General features: G+C 37.3%; 1 protein-coding gene across 1 annotated transcript in view; it reads left to right on the top strand.

The window, feature by feature from the left end:
- Window positions 1–20150, top strand: part of LOC109045464 (sodium channel protein type 1 subunit alpha-like) — a 50914-nt gene that overhangs the window by 15531 nt on the left and 15233 nt on the right. Inside the window, exons 6-17 of the mRNA XM_042764460.1 lie at window positions 761–852; window positions 1860–2096; window positions 4541–4604; window positions 4747–4888; window positions 5248–5454; window positions 5672–5923; window positions 10106–10471; window positions 15350–15476; window positions 16135–16373; window positions 17475–17651; window positions 18476–18832; window positions 18915–19343. Coding sequence (XP_042620394.1) covers window positions 761–852; window positions 1860–2096; window positions 4541–4604; window positions 4747–4888; window positions 5248–5454; window positions 5672–5923; window positions 10106–10471; window positions 15350–15476; window positions 16135–16373; window positions 17475–17651; window positions 18476–18832; window positions 18915–19343 — 2689 coding nt within the window. The remainder of the gene's footprint in view (window positions 1–760; window positions 853–1859; window positions 2097–4540; window positions 4605–4746; window positions 4889–5247; window positions 5455–5671; window positions 5924–10105; window positions 10472–15349; window positions 15477–16134; window positions 16374–17474; window positions 17652–18475; window positions 18833–18914; window positions 19344–20150) is intronic.

Genomic DNA, 20150 nt, shown 5'->3' with positions numbered 1-20150 from the left:
CTAAAAATGTTGGTTGAAATACATTTGTTTTTTCTTGGTTTCTGTCTCTAACATTATAAAATGGATTATGAAAGGATTGAATTGATAGTTTATACGTTTAGAGTGAAACATTTAGAGTTAAAAAAAATTCAAATAAACTTGTGGTTTAAAAATGTGTTTCTCTGCTAAGACTTTCTCAAAAACTTCCTTTCTTAAATTGGTTTATTTGTCTATTTAAAATCACAGAGAAAAGTTGACTGCTTTGCCAGCCCATATAAAAAAATAAAATAATAATAATAATAATAATTCCTTACAATTGTTTTATAAATACTTAAAATATGTAATTACATATTAAATATATATTTTTATATTTCTTTTTTTTATATTTATCCACTCGATAATTAAAATACTTATTTCATTTTAATTCTAATTTAATTGTAATTATTTTTTAAGAAGCAGAAGCATTCTTAACTTATAATTAGACAATAAAATGCCCATAAAGGCCACTAGCATCTTCAGTGCCCATCAGCTTTATTTCTATCTGTGCGTTTGGTCCCACAGGTTTGTTACAGAGTTTATAAACATAGGCAATGTATCAGCTCTCCGCACATTCAGGGTACTCAGAGCTTTGAAAACTATTTCAGTAATTCCAGGTAAGCAGAGAACATGATTAGATGTACGACCTCTGTGTGACCTTTGAACCCGACTGCAACCCCGTGTCTTGACCTTCCTGTGTGTTGTATGTCTGGCAGTGTTTGATTTCCCACCCTCCATGTTTCAGATATGTAACAGAGTTTGTGGATCTGGGTAGTGTGTCTGCCCTGCGAGCGTTCAGAGTTCTTCGAGCCCTGAAAACTATATCGGTCATCCCAGGTGAGAGTTAGGGCTAAGGTCAGGGTCACAGATACTGGCATGTTCTTCTTTAAGTGCTTAAATAAGTATTTTTTTCAAACATTTTCCAGTTTTCTTTTTCAGGTGTTCTTGCTTTAATTTATGATTTGATGGTTGCATGCAAAAAACAAGCATTGATGTCTGATTTACATCGAATAAGTCTATTCTTTTTAATCAGTAGGTCAAAAACTCATAAATCTTGAAATTTATCGGTTTCAATCGATGCAGTGACACCCTGAACTGCAGTCATTACTTTTGTCATATGCAGTTTGAGAACTGTTTAATTTATGTGTGCGTACGAGACTTAAATCAGTGCACTTGTTTACTAGTAAAAGTACTACAAAAGCAATATTTCACCCAAAAATGAAAATCTGCTGAAAATTTACTCATCCATGGGCAGTTTGTTTCTACATCTGACCAGATTTTTTCTGAAAATTTTGTAATTCTTGTGAAGTTTTTTTCTTCATTTGGCAGTTTGTTTATTTATTTTACATGTTGTCCAAACAGCTAATAAAAACATAACAGTAATCCACATCTTTTTTTTTTTACACACAAATGTGCATCTATTGACTCTACTGTTCTGATAAAGAAACATGAAAATCTGCTGAAAGTTTGGTCTTAGATTGGGTGTTTTTTTATTCATCTTAATTTTTTTTTGAGTGAATTATTCTTTTTATTGTATGTGGTTGGAATGAGTACATTATCACTGTCATTAATTCCTTTAACAATCACTGCTATGTGTTCGAGTGTTTGTTGTTTTTGTTTCTCCTCTCCTTTTGTGATGAGTTTGTTTGTACTGTAGTCATCTTGCATGTCTTCAGCAGTGATGTGCATGTGATACATGAAAAACTGTTTGTCATAAATATACATGGAAACAACAGTTAAATAATTCCATTTCAACGTCAGAAAAAATACTTGAGTTAAATATTGGACCCTGATTACATCAGTGTAAAGTTGGAAAGTGACAAGGTTTACTCTGTTTTGCACAGGGCTGAAAACAATCGTTGGAGCTCTGATCCAGTCAGTGAAGAAGCTGTCAGATGTGATGATCTTGACTCTTTTTTGCCTAAGCGTCTTTGCTTTGGTCGGACTGCAGCTGTTCATGGGAGTTCTAAAACACAAATGTGTGGTCCAGTCATCCAATCAGACCTTTACTGATTATATTGTTAACAATACAAAGGATTGTTACACCAAACCTGACTGCATGGAATACATTGCAAATCGGAGTAAGTACATTTTCATTGTTTTGCGGAATTGAATAGATTCAGAATCTGATGCAGCTTCACTATTTATGTAACGATTATCAGCATTTGTGTTTTGTTGTGAAAACACAAATTATCATGCAATTAATTTTAGTAATATTAGAAGTACATGTAGCAGAAAATATGTTAGTGCACAATATTGTGCATGCAGATATTAAACTAAGCAAAACCCTCAAATACTTTCATGCACCCAAAGGCAATTAATAGTAAAAAAAAAAAACACTTGTGTTTATTTTTATTTTTTATTTTTTTAACACAACACAACAAAATGACAAATTGAATTAAACAAGGGTCAAAAGGTAATGTTGGACCAAGGTTTCCTACAAAAATTGTAACTGTCGGTAAACATGAATTTTGCTCCAGCCATACATGCATCAGTACATCCATAAATGCATCCATACATTTATCCACCAATACATACATGCATCCATGCATTTTAGCAGAAAGCCACATAAAATTATATAAATAAATGACTGTACAACAATAATTTACTTATTTGATTAGTGATTTAGAAATGGTACAGAACATTTAAATCATATATTATTGCTGTATGTGATAAGTTATTGCAAATAATATGGGTATCACAACTATATTATTTATTTATGTTATATGTTATTAGTTATTATATATATTTCGGGTATTCTAATTACACATAGAGGATATAGTTTTGTGTATTTTTGTGTGTGTGTGTGTGTGTCTGTGTGTGTGTGTGTAAGTGATCTGTACACTTGCCAGACAGCCAGCTGTCATCATTCAGCATTATGGATGTTTACATTAGCTCCAGCCATGAAAAACCATGTTTGAGAGAAAGAGGAAGAGGAATTCCACCTTACTCATAGGGGGGGAAATATGATATCCATTGGAAAGTACTTTAGCGGGATGGGGGAAAGGAGTGAGGTAATCTGGACCGCTGCTTGCTGAGGACAGTGCCTTCCACATGTACTATTATTCTGATACATACACAAATTCTGCTGGCATTTTGACATTTCATTCATTTGCATGGGGCTTGGCCCTGCTCCATTAAAAAAAAAATAAAAAAAAAAAAATTACCTTCCCATTTAATTCCATGGGTCAGAAAGAGGATGGAAAATGGTCAGACTGTTTTCTGGTCTTTTCTGGTGTTAATGTATGACCATTTTCTTAAATATTTTTGGTGCCAAAAATGGACCAATAAGAAAATGGTCATTTATTAAGGGACATTAATTGCACAAAAAAACAATGAAGAAAATGGTCATTTTTGTGCAATAAATAAATAAAAATTATAAAAAATAAAATACATTAACCAATGAAAAATATTAAATACAAAAATGAAGAAAATACTAATATATTACAGGGATAGTTCACCCAAAAATGAAAATTTTATGTTTATCTGCTTGCCCCCAGGGCATCCGAGATGTTGGTGACTTTGTTTCTTCAGTAGAACAGAAACAAAGATTTCTAACTCAAACCATTACAGTCTGTCAGTCGTATAATGTAAGTGGATGGGAATCATGGCTTTGAGAGTCAAAAAAACATACACAAACAAATCCAAATTAAACCCTGTGGCTTGTGACGATACATTGATGTGTAAAGACACAAAACTATTGGTCTGTGCAAGAAACTGAACAGTATTTATATCGTTTTTTACCTCGATGATTCACCGCAATATATGAACTGCCCTGAACTCATTCTCAACAGCCGGCATGTGACGCTTCTTCTTCTTCTTGTTTTACAGCAGATCGCAGACTTATGATTTCTCAGCAGCAGGCGCGTGAGGCCTGTTTTTATTGTTATTGCTGTATTGATCGTGTCCTCCTATGCGCATTTTCAGCAGCAGGCGCAGATGGCGGTAATACACTTATAAGTCTGTGACCCGCTGTAAAGCAAGAAGAAGAAGACACGTCATGCGGCGGATGTTAAGAACATGCTAAGGAGAGTTCGGACATTGCGGTGAATCAGAGATAAAAAACGATATAAATATTGCTCAGTTTCTTGCACAGACCGATTGTTTCGTGTCTTTACAAATCAATGTATCGTCACGAGCCGCAGGGTTTAATTTGGTTTGGTTTGCGCATGTTTTTTTGACTCTCAAAACTGTGATTCCCATTCACTTACATTATAAGACTGACAGACTACAACGGTTTGAGTTAAAAATCTTCATTTGTGTTCTACTGAAGAAACAAAGTCACTACATCTTGGATGTCCTGGGGGTAAGCAGATAAACGTCAAATTTTCATTTTTGGTTGAACTATCCCTTTAAGACTTTTTATTGCAAATGGACCAGTCTTAATATCATCACTGGCCCATTTTATGCACCAAAAACAATGAAGAAAATGGTCATATGGTCATTTTTAGTGGGGGAAAAACTACCAGTGAATAATATTTTATGTGTGTATCTATTATGAATAGTATTCTTCTTTTTCCTGTAGATAACCATTATATCCCAACAGGAAAGAAAGATGCTCTGATCTGTGGGAAAAGTAGTGATGCTGGGTAAGCTATGTGTATTGAATTATTTCTTAAACCTTGGCATTATCTTCCAGTCAAACATCATTCGCCAAGAGCAGTTACACGTTTTATGTTATGTTGCATGGTGAGTTTTTGACAATTGCTGTCTCACACATGTGCATTTCAGGCAGTGTCCAGAAGGTTATGTCTGTATAAAAGTAAGTCCCAATCCAGATTATGGTTACACAAGCTTTGATTCCTTTGGCTGGGCCTTCCTTTCCTTATTCAGACTGATGACTCAAGACTACTGGGAGAATCTTTACCAACAGGTGCTTGTTTTGTTTGTCTATGTAGAGGAAACCAAGTTTGTATTATTATTATTATTATTATTATTATTATTATTATTATTATTATTACTATTATTATTATTATTATTATTATTATTATTATTATTATTATTATTATTATTATTATTATTATTATTGTGGAACACAAAAGATGTTTTGCAGACTGTTTGTGCAGTTTCTTCTCCAATCTGTTCTTCACAAAAATCAATCATATGATTTTTTTTTTGTAATTTATAGAGTCCCCATCCACTTCTATTGTTAGGAAAAGAAGATAATCATGCTGGAATGACACAAATATCTTCCTATGTTTATTCTAAACTAATTGTGGACTTTTCTTACAGACACTTCGTGCCGCAGGAAAAACCTACATGATTTTTTTCGTGCTGGTCATTTTCTTGGGATCCTTCTACCTGGTGAACCTGATCCTGGCTGTGGTTGCCATGGCATATGAAGAACAAAATCAAGCCACTATGGATGAGGCTTTGAAGAAAGAGGAGGAGTTTATTGCCATGCTCGAGCAGCTGATGAGACAGGAGGAGGAAGCTCAGGTCTGTTGGGTGTTTATATTAAAACGGGGTATGAATGCCATGCAGATGGTAGCTTACAGCGCCATTAGTGACAAAGTCATGGGTTTTATTCCCAGGAAATGCATGCATCACTAGCAGAATGTTTTCCCTCAAAGCATTTCAAATGCATGAATGTAGACAATGCTGGAAACCTTTACAAACTGCGTAAGTATAATCTGTTGCATGATTGCAATGGCAGGCTGCGGCTGAGGCGTCCAAGTGTGATGGGCTCAGTGGAGAAAAGACAGACTCTTCCTCAGACACCTCCAAACTCAGTTCCAAAAGTGCCAAAGAAAGACGCAACCGCAGGAAAAAGAGACAGCGTCAGGGGGAAGACGAGAGAGATGAGGATTCGAACAGGGAGGGAAATGATAGAAAAGCCAGCGTCCGTTTTACAGCTGATGGAAAAATCAAGAGCTCACGTGAAAGGATCTCCACATCTCCACATCAGGTTAGAAAAAATCTCATCTTATCATTTGATGTTTATTTTACCAGTAAGAAATTTGTAATTTGCTTAAATATAGAAGACAACAGTCATATTAGTGCTTGTGAAATTAGAATAATTATGGAAATGTCTTATTGCTTATGTGTTATTATTATTATATTATTATATGTGATATTATTACAGTTTTAGAATAGTAGAGTAAAGACAAACTTTTACATTTTTGGATAAATGAAGAATGAGGTTTGAAAGGTGTACAGGAATGATAAATAGATGGGTCTAATTTACATATCTGATTCATGATTTATGAATGAAACTGAACATTAAATATATTATAGATAGACAGATAGAAAGTTTCTACATTATTCAGTATAAAAAATTAATTTTATTTTATGCCGCCATCCTCATTCTTTCAGCTATCTGCTTGTCTTTTTTTGACATTCTTATCAAAATTCTTTTCTCCTCCTTGTTTGTAACAAATTAATGGATTTTTAAAATTATTTTATTTCTTTTTTTTGAGAAAAAAACTTCATCTCAACTTCACCAACTTTTATTTATTTTTCATCCTCTCACATTGTCATCTTTCTCCTATGTCATTGTTCTTTTTCATATTCAGCATAATCATCAACATCATCTTTATCTTCATCATCATCAAGATATTCATGATTTTTGCCACTTTTGTTCAGACCTGCCATTGTTTGTCCAATTGATCTGTTGCTAGATTCATCATTTTCTTTAAAATGTTTAGATTAGATTTTATGTTTTTCTTATGTGGGCTGAAATTTTGGATTGCAAAGCATCACTATCTGCCATTTTTTCTTTAAAGAAATGGCTAAATTATGTAATAGCATGACTTAAAACTACAATTAAATACACAGATTGAACTTCTTAACATTTTTTTTTGATCATTATTGTAAAATGAACAGAATTTAAAAACACAGGATTTCTATGAATTTACACTAGAAAAGAGCAAAAACGAAGAATGATAACTTTATCTATAACTAAAGTTTTAATAATCAGTCCACATCACAGCTATAGCGATATTGACACTGAGAAACTAAATCACTATAATTTTTTTTTACAGTATTTTTTTCCCAGCTCATAAATAATAAAAACATTGACAGCCAATCAATTATCATGGATTGGTGTGGATGCCTATGAACAGTAGTTCCCTTTCAGTCCGTCACGTTCGACGTTTCGTCAGTGACTGACGAATTGGGATCCTCGCTAGGGAGACCAATCACCTTAGGGTGTTAACAAAACAATCCAATAAGTGTTGGTGTGTGATCTTTGCGTTGCACACCCTGCCCCGCAGCATGGGTATTGAAGGAGAGTGCGAGCAGTCACACATCCAGCTTTTCACTTCGGAGCCAAGCCTTTCAGCTGGTTGGATTACCAAGCAAGAGAGCGTCTGCAAGACAGCATTCTGCAGTGTTGGTGTTACGGTGCGTCAGCAGGGGTTGCTGGTCCAGTGCCGCTGCCTGTTGGTGTTTGGACAGCATGCTGCAGCTCATCATTCTGCAGTCGCGCTTCAACCTCTCCTGGATGCTTCAACACTTTTCTTTTTCTTTTTTTTTCTCAAAAGAGCAATTCTAAAAGAGGTCCACGAGTTACGCGACGTCTTTTTAAAGATGGCTGTCTACTCGTGCATTTCTGGGTGTGGTCGCTTCCTGGCTCCATCTGATGGTCACGATCGCTGCATTTCATGCCTGGGCCTTGAGCATGGTGAGGCAGCGCTCATGGATGACTCATGTTCTCATGTTCATGTTCAATGTTGCGATCAAGGATCCTCTTCATCAATCGAGGAGGAGTCCCCCTCCACATGCCCCGATCTAGTTCCTCCCACCAGCGGAGGACTACTTCGGCGTGTGGCCAGGGCGAACTGAGGATCACAGTGAGGTGAGTGAGTGAGTGTCGTTGCCCGAGTCAGATCCAAAGTAGACTGCTATGCTTTCCCGGGCCGCTGAGAGCGTTGGTTTGCAATGGAAACCTCCTCCATCTCCCGAACGCTCGAGGCTGGATGATTGGTTCCTGGGGGTGCTGCAGGCTGATCGCAGGCAGCCACCTCCAGTTCCTTTCTTCAAGGGCCACTGCCCTTGACAGTGATGTGGCTAAGGTTTATGTGGAGATCCCACCAGTCGACCACACTATTGCGATGCAGCTTTGCCCGCAAAGCACTGCCGCCTGGTGGGGCAATCCATGCCTCCTGTCCAGAGCTTGTAAGTTCTCGTCTGCTCTAACGGCCAAGGCTTACACAGCTGCTGGATAGGCCACCTCCGCCCTGCACACCATGGCCCTCCTGCAAGTCTACCAGGCCAAGGCGTTGAAGCAGCTGCATGAGGGCAGTTCTGACCCAGGGCTAATGCAGGAAATGCACACAGTGACGGACCTCGATCTTCGGGCGACGAAAGTCATAGCGCGGTCCCTTGGTCAGACGATGTCCACCCTGGTGGTCCAGGAGCGCCACCTTTGACTAAACCTGGCGGATATGAGGGAGGCCGACAAACACCGTTTTCTTGACTCCCTGATCCCCCAGGCTGGCCTCTTCAGCGACGAGGTGGAAAGCTTTGCCCAGCAGTTTTCCGCTGCAAAGAAGCAGATGGAGGTGATCAGACACATCCTGCCCCGGCGGCCCGCTGCTGCCGAGGGCGCCTTCCTGTTTCCTCCACCTCCGCTCCAGCTCAGCCTCAGTAGCAGCCTTCACACCGGCCGCAGCATGGAGCTGGTGGCAGAAAAGCAGCGCAGCCTGTCTCTTCCCCTGCCAGGCCCATAAAGCACCAGAGCAAGCAGCGACCCTGAGACAGGCGACCCAGAGACTCTGGATCCTGCTCTTCAGAAGATGGTGACCGCACCACTCCTTACCCTGGAGGAGGACTGGGTGAAGAATCTTTTGCTTCCTTTTTGTTTTGTTCCACCACTGGCTCCCCAGCCAGTTGTAACCAAACATTCAATAAAAGAGCAGTTTCCTGTTTCTCTGGGCACAGCCTCAACACTACCATCCCCCTCTCCTTTCGCCAGCAGGCAGCAGGGCCCGGTTTGAGGATGCTATGCCTTCTCATGCATTCTGGAAGATGGGCTGGAGCTAAGGCTGTCTCCCTCTACCCTTAAAGTGTATGTTGCCACTATTGCTGCACATCATGATGCAGAAGATGGCAAGTCCGTTGGGAAGCACAACTTGATCATCAGGTTTCTTAGATCCCAAGAGGGTACCAGGTGAGGGCGCGGAGGCATATATTGTTAATGAGGTTGGTCCTGACGGCCTTGAAGGTGGAGCCCTTCAAACCTCTGCAGTCAGTGGTAATTTGGTCAAAAGGGTCTGGGACCTGCAGGCATTTTCGGTCATTGATACGTGCCTTGAATTCGGACCGGCCGACTCTCACATTCTCCTGAGACCACGGCCTAGACATGTGCCCAAAGTTCCCACCATGCCTTTCAGGGATAAGGTGGTGAACTTGCAAGCACTGCTCCAGGAGGGGGCAGACCCAGCTGTTGCTCTGCTCTGTCCCGTTTGGACCATACGCAGAGCTTCAGGACCTCAGACCAGCTCTTTGTCTGCTTTGTGGGATAGCAGAAGGGAAAGGCTGTCTCCAAACAAAGACTTGCCCACTGGGTAGTGGAGGTTATAGTCTTGTCATACCAGGCCCAACATTTACCGTGCCCCCTCGGAGTGAGAGCACACTCTACGAGAGGAGTAGCATCTTCCCGGGCATTGGGGAGCAAAATTTACGATGGGAGTTGGGTGTTAGAGGGCATTGGTGGGCAACACCTAAGACATTTGCAAGATTCTATAATCTCCTAATCTCCGTGTAGAGCCTGTGTCCTCTCATGTACTCGCCTCAGATGTGTGACTGCTCACACTTTCCTTATATACCCACCCTGCAGCGCGGGTGTGCACTTATTGGCTTGTTTTGTTAACACCTGAAGGTGATTGGTCTTCCTAGTGAGGATCCAAATTCACCAGTCACTGACGTAATGTCTCTGTTCCTTCCTTCAGGGAATGAGGGTTACATACGTAACCGACACATTATTGCTATAGTTATATATGATAATAAGGCTGACAATTGTTAAAGTTGGATTGGCAAATCAGTAAAAGTTGTAAATTGGGATATCTTCCATTGGTTAGTCAGGTTACATCCTAATATGCTTTAATTTGTTTGGCAGTGTATTTGTAAGGCTCTTTTTTCTCCTCAGTCCCCCCTGAGTTTCCAGGGTTCAATCCTCACCCCACGTCGGGACAGCAAAGGTAGTATCTTCAACTTCCGCAGGCGTTTGAATTCAGAAAACAACTACGCTGATGATGAGCAAAGCATGTGTGAGGAGACGGGCAGCCGGAGAGACTCTCTATTTCTACCCTCTCGAACTGAGCGGCTTTACAGCACTCTTAGCAAAAGCAGTCTGACGCCGCGTATACTGTTGCCGTCTAATGGAAAAGTACGGTACGTGGTTGACAGCAATAGCATGGTGATAGTGTCAGGCGGAGCGTCTTCACCCAACTCACCCTCCGGAATACTGACGCCGGAGGTGTCCAAAAAAAGAGCCACGTTTGACGACACTTGCGTAAGCACATATAATGCATGTGCTGTTGCTGTGGTGCAATGCTTAGTTTTAAACTGCACATTTTTATTATAATTCTCTCTCTATTAGGGGTCCAAGCACTGAAGGTGTCAGAACCTTATTGTATTTGTGCTGATTTTCTTCTTATTATTATTATTACTAGGGGTGCACCGATCAAGATCGGCCGATCGTTAATGCGCATCTCGTCAGTAGAGCGTGATTTCACATAGAGCAGCTGTTACTACACAGAGCCGTTGTTAACAGACAAGCTGCGCAAATAAACGCTGATAATGAACGTGGATTTGTGCAGCTTGTCAGTTAACAATGGCTCTGTGTAGTACAGCTGCTCTATGTGAAATCATGCACCTGATGGAATTTATCGCTGATTAGATAACCGGCTTTACTGACGAGATGCGCATTAACGATCGGCCGATCTTGATCGGTGCACCCCTAATTATTACTATTCTTTTTCTGTCCTAAAAGTGTCTGGCCAACCAAAAATGTAAGTCCTAGAAACACCAAATTTGGCAGGATGGTCCCAAATCTCCTCCACTACTCAGGTGCCCACAGACTCCCATTGGATTAGAGGTGGCACTGTAACAAGTACTTTTACGTTTGTGCTCATATCTCCGCAATCATAAAGGTTACAATAATAATAATAAACAAAAAAATCATTCTCTGAGACAAACTGAACAAAACATACTGTATATATTGGATTTTTTTTTTTTTTGCTCTGCATAAAATTATTCCACTATTTTGAGCTGTTTTATAAACTTACTTTTTCAAACTCCTCCAAAATCATTTGTCCAATTAATGCCAAAGTTTGTATGTATCATCTAGAGACCCTGTTGAAAAAAAAGTTATCAAAAGAATGTGGATTCATTAAGTGGTTTAGAATATATAATTTAATAAGTGTATGGAGCCATGGCTACAAAATGAATTGGCATATGTCTTCTAAACAGTTTGACTAATTAAAATTCTTTTGATAAGTTTTTGTCATTAATGTCTATAGATGATATATGCAAAATTTCATGAGAATTAGATTCATGATTTAAGAGGAGATCGAAAAAATTTTTTTTTGCCAACTCAAAATTGTCGACGAACATGTTGTACTAATGCTGTTCACTAGAGGCTACCACAGGATAAGAATTTTATTTTTCATCAGTTTTCATCACTCTGAATAACAAATCAATTATTTTTACAGAGGTAAAAAAAAAAAACCCTGTGCCTCATATCCTTGGGTATATTTTTGTCATTATTTTACTTTACATTTAAAAGGGTCATATGATGTTGCTAAAAAGAACATTATTTTGTGTATTTGGTGTAATGAAATGTGTTTAAGTGGTTTAAGGTTCAAAAAACACATTATTTTCCACATAATGTACATTATTGTTTCTCCTCTATGCCCCGCCTTCTGAAACACGTCGTTTTTTACAAAGCTCATCAGTCTGAAAAGCGTGGTGTGCTCTGATTGGCCAGCTATCCAGGGTGTTGTGATTGGCCGAATGTTTCAAGCGTCTGATGGAAATGTTACACCCCTCAACCAGAGGTGGAAAGTAACAAATTACATTTACTCACATTACTGTAATTGAGTAGCTTTTTTGTGTACTTCTCCTTTTTAAAGTAATTTTTAAAATCTGTAATTTTACTTTTACTTAAGTATATTTTGTTTGAAGTATTGTATTTCACTACATTTTAAAACACATTAATTACCGAGTAAAAAAAAAATAAAATTGCTCGCTGGGAACTACTGCAGTAAATAATGGGCAGGAGGGCAAACTGGCGCTAAAATCACAAGAAAGATGCTGACAGACAAAACAGTCGTTAGTGGTGCAGACTTCGCTGAAAACGAAACCCCGTCATATTCTGAAGAAAGAGAGAAAGTTGAACTCGAAGGAAATGAAGTGAACCCCTGGCCATATTTATGATCTATTATGCAGTGTAAGCTGTGCTTTCCTAGGGAGACCAAACTAGCAGCTTATAAAATCTCGACAAGACGTCAACCCCTTCGCAAGCATGTAGAGGTAAACTAAATAATTGCATCGTTGCACTGGTGGTTAAAATGAAGCTTTGACATTTTAGCAAGAGGTTTTGCACAAATTAGCCAAAATGCAAGTGGTGCGGAGTGTGCGATATATATTGTCTGTGAGAATATTATAATTGTTGTTTAATAACCATGTGCGTGTGCATTTAGAGTGCACACTTTCACTGTGTGATTCAGTCTGCTAAAATGCATTTATAATGATCACAAAATTGAAGATATGGGGCAGAAAATTTATATATTTATATCATTTCATATAGTAAATCAATATCACACAAAGAATGCCATTTTTTCCTCCAAAAATCAGCATGATTACATACAGATTTTTTATTTTTATTTTTTTACAACAGTTCAGTAAACAAGTTAATTAAGAGACTTGTGTTTTAGGCACCATATAGCCTGTTTTTGCTCTATTTCTACAACAAAAAATAATTAAAAAAAGTATACTGTCTTTTTACGCGTTGCGTTGCGTTGCATTGCATTGCATATCACGCCGCATAAACATAAAACCATGTCTGTATTTGTGATCGGAGAAACAACAAACAAGTGCTACTCTACACTGCTCAAAATAAACATTTGAATCATCAGTGGCAAATCCTTTACATACAGTATGTAAACCTGCTTACACACCGTGAGTCAGAAGCGCCAGACTGTCCTTGCAAAGAGTAAGGAATGGCCAGCGGCTTGAGTAAGGATCGGCCCGCAGCCTGAGTGAGCGGCAGCCAGGGGCTATAACGAGGAACGGCCGGCGGATTCGACGAAGGAGCGGTTGGGGGTTGCGGCAACCACATGTGACGACCCCACGCTGGACTTGATGTATTTCCTCAGCAACCAGCACAGATCAGCTCTAGGCATGATGAAGCGGATATCGTGCTCTTTTGGAAGGCCAAACAAAGTAGTTTCACTTTCACAGTGAAACACACAGCTTCTCTGTGAAATGCCGACCGCGGCAACAGCGAGAATAAAAGGTACTCCTTCTTTCTTTGCGTGAACATTTGAGCGGCGTTATGCAAATCTTCCCACATAGTGACGTAGAGATGTGGTGGTGTGTTAGAACGAACCGTTTTAGGGGGGCATGGACAAGTCTTAACTTTTATAAAGAATATCTCTTTGGATTTGAGACTTTAGTCTTTGTAACTTTACAGATCTTCTTTATGCACCAAGAGCTTGTAACACTCCAAAGGGAAAGGAAAAATTTAAATCGCATCATATGACCCCTTTAAATTTTCCAACTGATGTCTGTGGTCCACATAGACTGTACTCACAGAAGGTATCTGATAACTGACATAGTGTACGCAGATTTTTTGAGGGTTTCAGCAATTTCTCAGGGAACAACTGTTAATGTGAATGACACAAGAATGCTCATAAATTGAAATTTGTGTAAATAGTTCAATAGTTTAACTATGAATATCATTCATTATAGTTGCCTAGTTTCAAGTTTAATAAAGGCTAAAACTATCCAAGTCTAATGTTAATGTGAATGACATATCTACAGTATATATATATATATATATATATATATATATATATATATATATATATATATATATATATATATCCTAATGCTATATCCTAAAATCCTAAATCCAGTGTCAATGTCATGTCAAGTTTTTGACATCGGTTTGATTTGTACATCTGAAATGTTTTTTATGTCAATTTCGATGTCAATTTGATGTCTTTTCGACATTAATTGCCCACTGGGTTGTGCTTGGACCCCGATAACTGGCTATATTTTGACATGAATCTGTGCATGTATTTTTTATTTTTCTCCTTCTTCTTGGCTAACTTTGGGTGAAAATCTGCAGAATTCTGTGGAATTCATTTAAATATGTAAAAAAAAAATTGCATAATCAAATGCAAAATATATATTTAAAAAAAAAAACATGAAATGGCAGGGGACTTATGAGTGTTCAGATTCACATTCTGCAGAAATCTGCAGAGATTTCTGTGGAACTTCATTGCATGCATATTCTGTGTGTGAGCTTGCAAATCAAGTTGTGACAATAAACAATTTAAATTGTTTTCCAGGATGACAGCACATCATCAGCATGTAAAGACATAAAAAAGGGCAATATTAAAGTTACTGCAACTAATATATATTTTGAAAATTGATTAATTTGTCAATTATTTGTTCAATTAATTGATTAATCATTAAAAAAGCTAAGTATGTATTTTATCCAGTTTTTCATTTAAAACTTGTTAAAGCATGTGTTTAAAGCATGTTACTCTGCATAATGTCAAATTAATTTTCTTTTCTTTTTTTATTAAATTGTAACTTTTTTTTTACAAGTTTTCGAAACCTTTGTATTTTATAAAGCATTTCATTGTGTTGTATAAACATTTACAATATCTTAATATTTTTAATATGTACTAAGGAATAATAGTGGCATTTAGCACAAACAAAGGCATTCTCAAGGTGGTTAAAATGTTCAGAAGGAAATGGCAGTGTTTGCAAGGCAGCAAAAGAATTTTGGTAAACGAAGGAAATATAAATATATGTATATAGACATACATACATATAAATTGAAACATGCAAAGACCTAGACCTAGATCCAAATAAAAAATAAGATGAATAAGAATAAGAATAAGATGTTATGTTTCAAGACATGTTTTGTAAATTATTTTGTTTTTAATTAAATATTTATAATTTATTTTTTGCCACATTTATGCCATGTTTCTTGTGAAATATTAGACCAAGATGTTTTACAGGTTGCCTGAATTCATTGAGTTGAATACAAGAATAAATGACAAATAGCAATAGATTGCTGCATTAAAAACACCAATGGAGCAACATCGTAACATTTGTTGATGTATTTGCTGTTGATTTGATCCCTTTACAGCATGACACAGATGAAGAATGTCGACACCGATGTGGTTCAAAGACCTTTTCAAAGGCTTTTCTATATGACCAGTCTGCGAGACAGCGAGCTTTGAGCATCGCAAGTGTCAGCAACAACCCTTCTGACTGTAAGAAAGCCTAAATGCCAAACACACTTAGGGTCATTCACACAGAATGTGTTTTTACTTTGAAAAACGTGAGACTCTGGCAGAAAAATGCAAGGTTAATAATAATAAGAAATTATTCTTATAATGGAAAAGTAGTGTATTATGTGTAAATAGCCCCTTACAAGAAACTCAGTTTGAGAGATATTTTTTGGATTTTTCTCTGTAGTTTTAAAGAAATAGTTTTGTTAAATTATCATGTATTCACATACATGTTGTTTCAAACCTATAGGACTTTTATTGCCTTGTAGCACAAAAGTTTTCAGTATCTTCTCAACACCGCACAATCTTTCATAATAAAATAAGGACAGAGGCTGTCAAGCTTTAAAAAAATACAAAGGAACCATAAAAGTATCATAAATATTGTTCATATGACATATTCCCAATATTTACCTAAATAAACAGAAAATTACTGATGCTTTTATAGCCTTCTTGAAGTTTGACAGCCTCAGTTCTCATGGACTTTCATAGTGGCCCTTTTTATTTCTCACAGAAGAAAGATGAACTGTTCTTTTGATCAAGCGCTTGATGGCTCATTTCTGTTTGTTACAAATGTTGCCAAAATTCATACTAGTTCACATACAGCTTTCAGATTGTCTTTATTTTTTATTTAACACGGCAGCGTCGGAGATCTGGAAACAGAAGTGTATGGAGTCCTGGTTCGAGTTTGCCGAGAATTATCTGATCTGGGATTGCAGTCCCACATGGCTGAAGATAAAGAAAATTGTCCACATGGTTGTGATGGACCCCTTTGCAGATCTGTTTATCACCATTTGCATAGTGATAAACACAGTATTCATGGCCATGGAGTATTATCCCATGAAAAATGACTATGTTTACATGCTTTCAACTGCCAATGTGGTAAGAACATTTGTAACAGCATTTTAATGGCTATGAAATGCCCTCATGTACAATATTTGGAGGCTTGTTCTGTTATTCTAGAAAGAGTTACTGTTATTAGTGCGCAACCCCACTGAAATGGGGGAGTGTGAATTTACTAATTACATTTATAAATGAAAGTGTTAAAACGGTATTTTGACTTCTAAGAATATAAGCCACTTTATTTGTAGTGATGTTTTCTCATAAATGATTGATAAAAGTGATCAAGAATTCCACATTACGTATGTAATGTTTTTTATTTCAAATTTAGTCAGTAGACAGCTCTAGTTTTGTAAAATACTATTAATAGTGTGACTGAAAACCTATTTTTCCAGGAAATATCCTGGCCAGGATTTCTAAATTGTCTAAAACAATCCTGGTCCTTGGGACCCCCAGCTCTGCATATTTTGCATGTCTCTCTTGGTTAACACACTTGGTTCAAATCATTGGCTCGTTAGAAGAGAGCTCCATGAATGAACTGTGTTCCAATTGACATGGTCCCTACACAGTGTTCACTTAAGAACATAGATTTGCGCTACACCACTGCCTGCAGTGTCTTCACACACAGACAAAACTTACTAAAGAAGTGTGAAGGGTTATTTAACCGTAATCATTGAGATTTGCATAGTAGTCACATTTCACTCACTTTAATGCCCACTGAATGGAACATATCCTTTGGAATAATATCCTGTGATGTCCACTTTGCAGGGCACTTAAGATAGAATGGAACAAACATCTGAAGCGATGAGAGAACCATACAAAATGTGCAAAGCTCGGGGTCATGAGGACCATGATTAAGAACTGCTGTTTCGGGCAATTTAGAAATCCCAGCCAGGACATGTACGGGAAAGAGAGGACGAATGGTCACTCTACTTTTGTGTTGTTCATTTTAAAAGTTTTAATTGTCTTCTTACCTACAGGTTTTCATAGGTACAATTTATTTATATACTAAACAAAGTGTTAAAATAGTATTTTAATTTTCTCATAAATGATTGCTAAAAGGTATTGTCTAATCAACATATGTAAATATGGCTTTAGTTTCGTAAAAAAAACTAAAAAGTTTTAATTGTTTCTTGCCTGCAGGTTTTCATAGGCATCTTTGCAGCAGAAATGCTATTCAAGATCATTGCGTTGGACCCGTACACATACTTTCAGGAAGGATGGAATATCTTCGACAGCATCATAGTCACACTGAGTCTGCTGGAACTTTGTTTGACAAATGTGGTGTCTTGGATCGGTTTTCTTAGGCCATTCAGACTGGTGAGAGTATCCCACTGTCATGCTTTACACCTAATGGCTCTAAAATCTATATAAAGGCATATAAGATGCACTTTACTATACGTAATGCTGTCTTCAAAGTTACCTTCTCTTGGCCAAATAAAGCATTTTTTATATTTGTTAGCATATTCAATTTAAAGTTTTCTTGAGAGAAATTTTGTTTACAAGTATACTTGGGAAGTTAACATGAATACTTTTGGGAATTTGACATGCTATGTATATATTAAATAATTGAAAAAATAAATAAAGATGATATAAATTCATTACAAAACACTACAAACTAAAATGAATCTGTTTAAATTCAAGTGAATTTAGGCATCACAGCATTATAATGTAGAGTATAAATATCTGTTCCCTTCTGAGGGAACTTCGAACTGCATCCACTAGTTCCCCAATGCAAACCCCTAGAGGATGCAGTGTCTCGTTCCCTTCTCAGGGAACCATGGTTACATCCATAACCTGAGATGTTCCCTTCTGAGGGAACTTCAAACTCTGTCCTCTATGGGTATCATTTGGGAACTAGTGGATGAAGTTTCTCGTTCCCTTCTCAGGGAACCATGGTTACATACGTAACATGAGACGTTTTATTTATAGAAATACAAGTGAGATTTGCTGAACAGTTATTTAATTATATATATTTTTAAAGATTAACTTTGAATCAGCATTAGATGAGATTAAAGTTAATTAATCTAAATCTAAAACTAGAGAAAAGTAGCATATCAGCTGACACTGATCACTTTTATTAAAATCTATATTGTGCATCTCTACTTGCCCATACTAATCTTTTATGCCCCTTATTGTCATAGCTGAGAGTCTTCAAACTAGCTAAGTCCTGGTCGACTCTGAACATGCTAATCAAGATCATTGGCAACTCACTAGGCGCCTTGAGCAACCTGACGCTTGTGCTGGCCATCATCGTCTTCATCTTTGCTGTGGTGGGCATGCAACTGTTCGGGAAGAGCTACCGTGACTGTGTGTGTAAGATTTCTGAGGAATGCACGCTTCCTCGCTGGCACATGAACGATTTCTTCCACTCGTTCCTGATCGTCTTCAGGGTTTTGTGTGGAGAGTGGATCGAGACCATGTGGGACTGCATGCAAGTGGCGGGACAGCCCTTGTGCTTAATTGTGTTCATGATGGTCATGGTCATTGGAAATCTGGTGGTATGTATAGTTACTTCTAATAAATTGACACTAAAACAATCTGAAATGTGTCAACCTGTAGTTGGTTTCTTCCAAATTTCAGGTTCTGAACCTGTTCCTCGCTCTGCTGCTCAGCTCATTCAGTGCCGACAACCTCGCAGCCCCCGACGATGAGGGCGAAAAGAACAACCTGCAGATAGCAGTTGGTCGAATCAGGAAAGGTTTTGCTTTAGTTAAGGCCTGCCTTCAGAATTTCTTCCGGAGCGGTTGTTTAAGGGGGAAGCCGAAAAAGAAAAATGTGGATGGGAACACGATCGGGAGAAACTGCAAGGGAATAAATGATAACTCCAACCACACCACACTAGAGCTGGTTAAAAGCACTGGAGGTACGGACATGGATAGTGACACTGAGAATTATATCAGCAACCCAAGCTTGGTCGTCAGTGTCCCGATCGTTGATGAGGAGTCTGATTTTGAGTGCCTCAACACTGAGGATTTCAGTAGCTTTTCTTCAGACCTAGAGGATAAAGAGGTAAGCTTACTGTTTTTAACATTTCTTTCAAAGACCAGGAAAATGAGCGGACATGAAGCCCCCTTTACATAGACATTTTAATCCATGCGTCCTTAGGGACATTTTTGTCTTTTTTTTTTTTATGTAATTTAAAAAATAAATAAAAATTATATATATATATATATATATATATATAAATATATATATATATATATATATATATATATATTATATCTATAGTTATATATTATATATATATATATATATATATATATCTATATATAATATATGTTTACATATTTATATTTATCTTTTTTTACTATTTTTTAAATTGACCCAGAAGGTTTAATCCAGATTGTATATTTGTTCTAATGCATCTTTAGTGTTATTTTATTGTTGTTATGTTCATAAATTTTTTGTGGATAATATTTTGGGTCCCGTATATAATACTGTGGTCCGTATGATTTTCTTGCATTTATTTGATCAAAAATACAGGAAAAATTGTGCAATATGATTACAATTTAAAATAACTTTTTCCTATTTAAATATTTATTATAAAATGCATTTTGTTCTTGTGATGCAAAGCTGAATTTTCAGCATCATTACTCTAGTCTTTAGTGTCACATGATCTTTCAGAAATCACTCTAATACTGATTTGTTGCTCAAGAAACTTTTTTTATTATTATTATTATTATCAGTGTTGAAAACAGTTGTGCTGCCTCATATTTTCGTAGAAACTATAATACATTGTTTCAAAACTTTGATGAACAGAAAGTTCAAAAGAACAGCATTTATTTGAAGGAGAAATCTTTTGTAATATTATAAATG

Source organism: Cyprinus carpio, chromosome A9 (assembly GCF_018340385.1).
Source record: "Cyprinus carpio isolate SPL01 chromosome A9, ASM1834038v1, whole genome shotgun sequence".
Lineage (NCBI taxonomy): Eukaryota > Metazoa > Chordata > Actinopteri > Cypriniformes > Cyprinidae > Cyprinus > Cyprinus carpio.
This window is presented reverse-complemented; position numbering and strand designations above follow the sequence as displayed.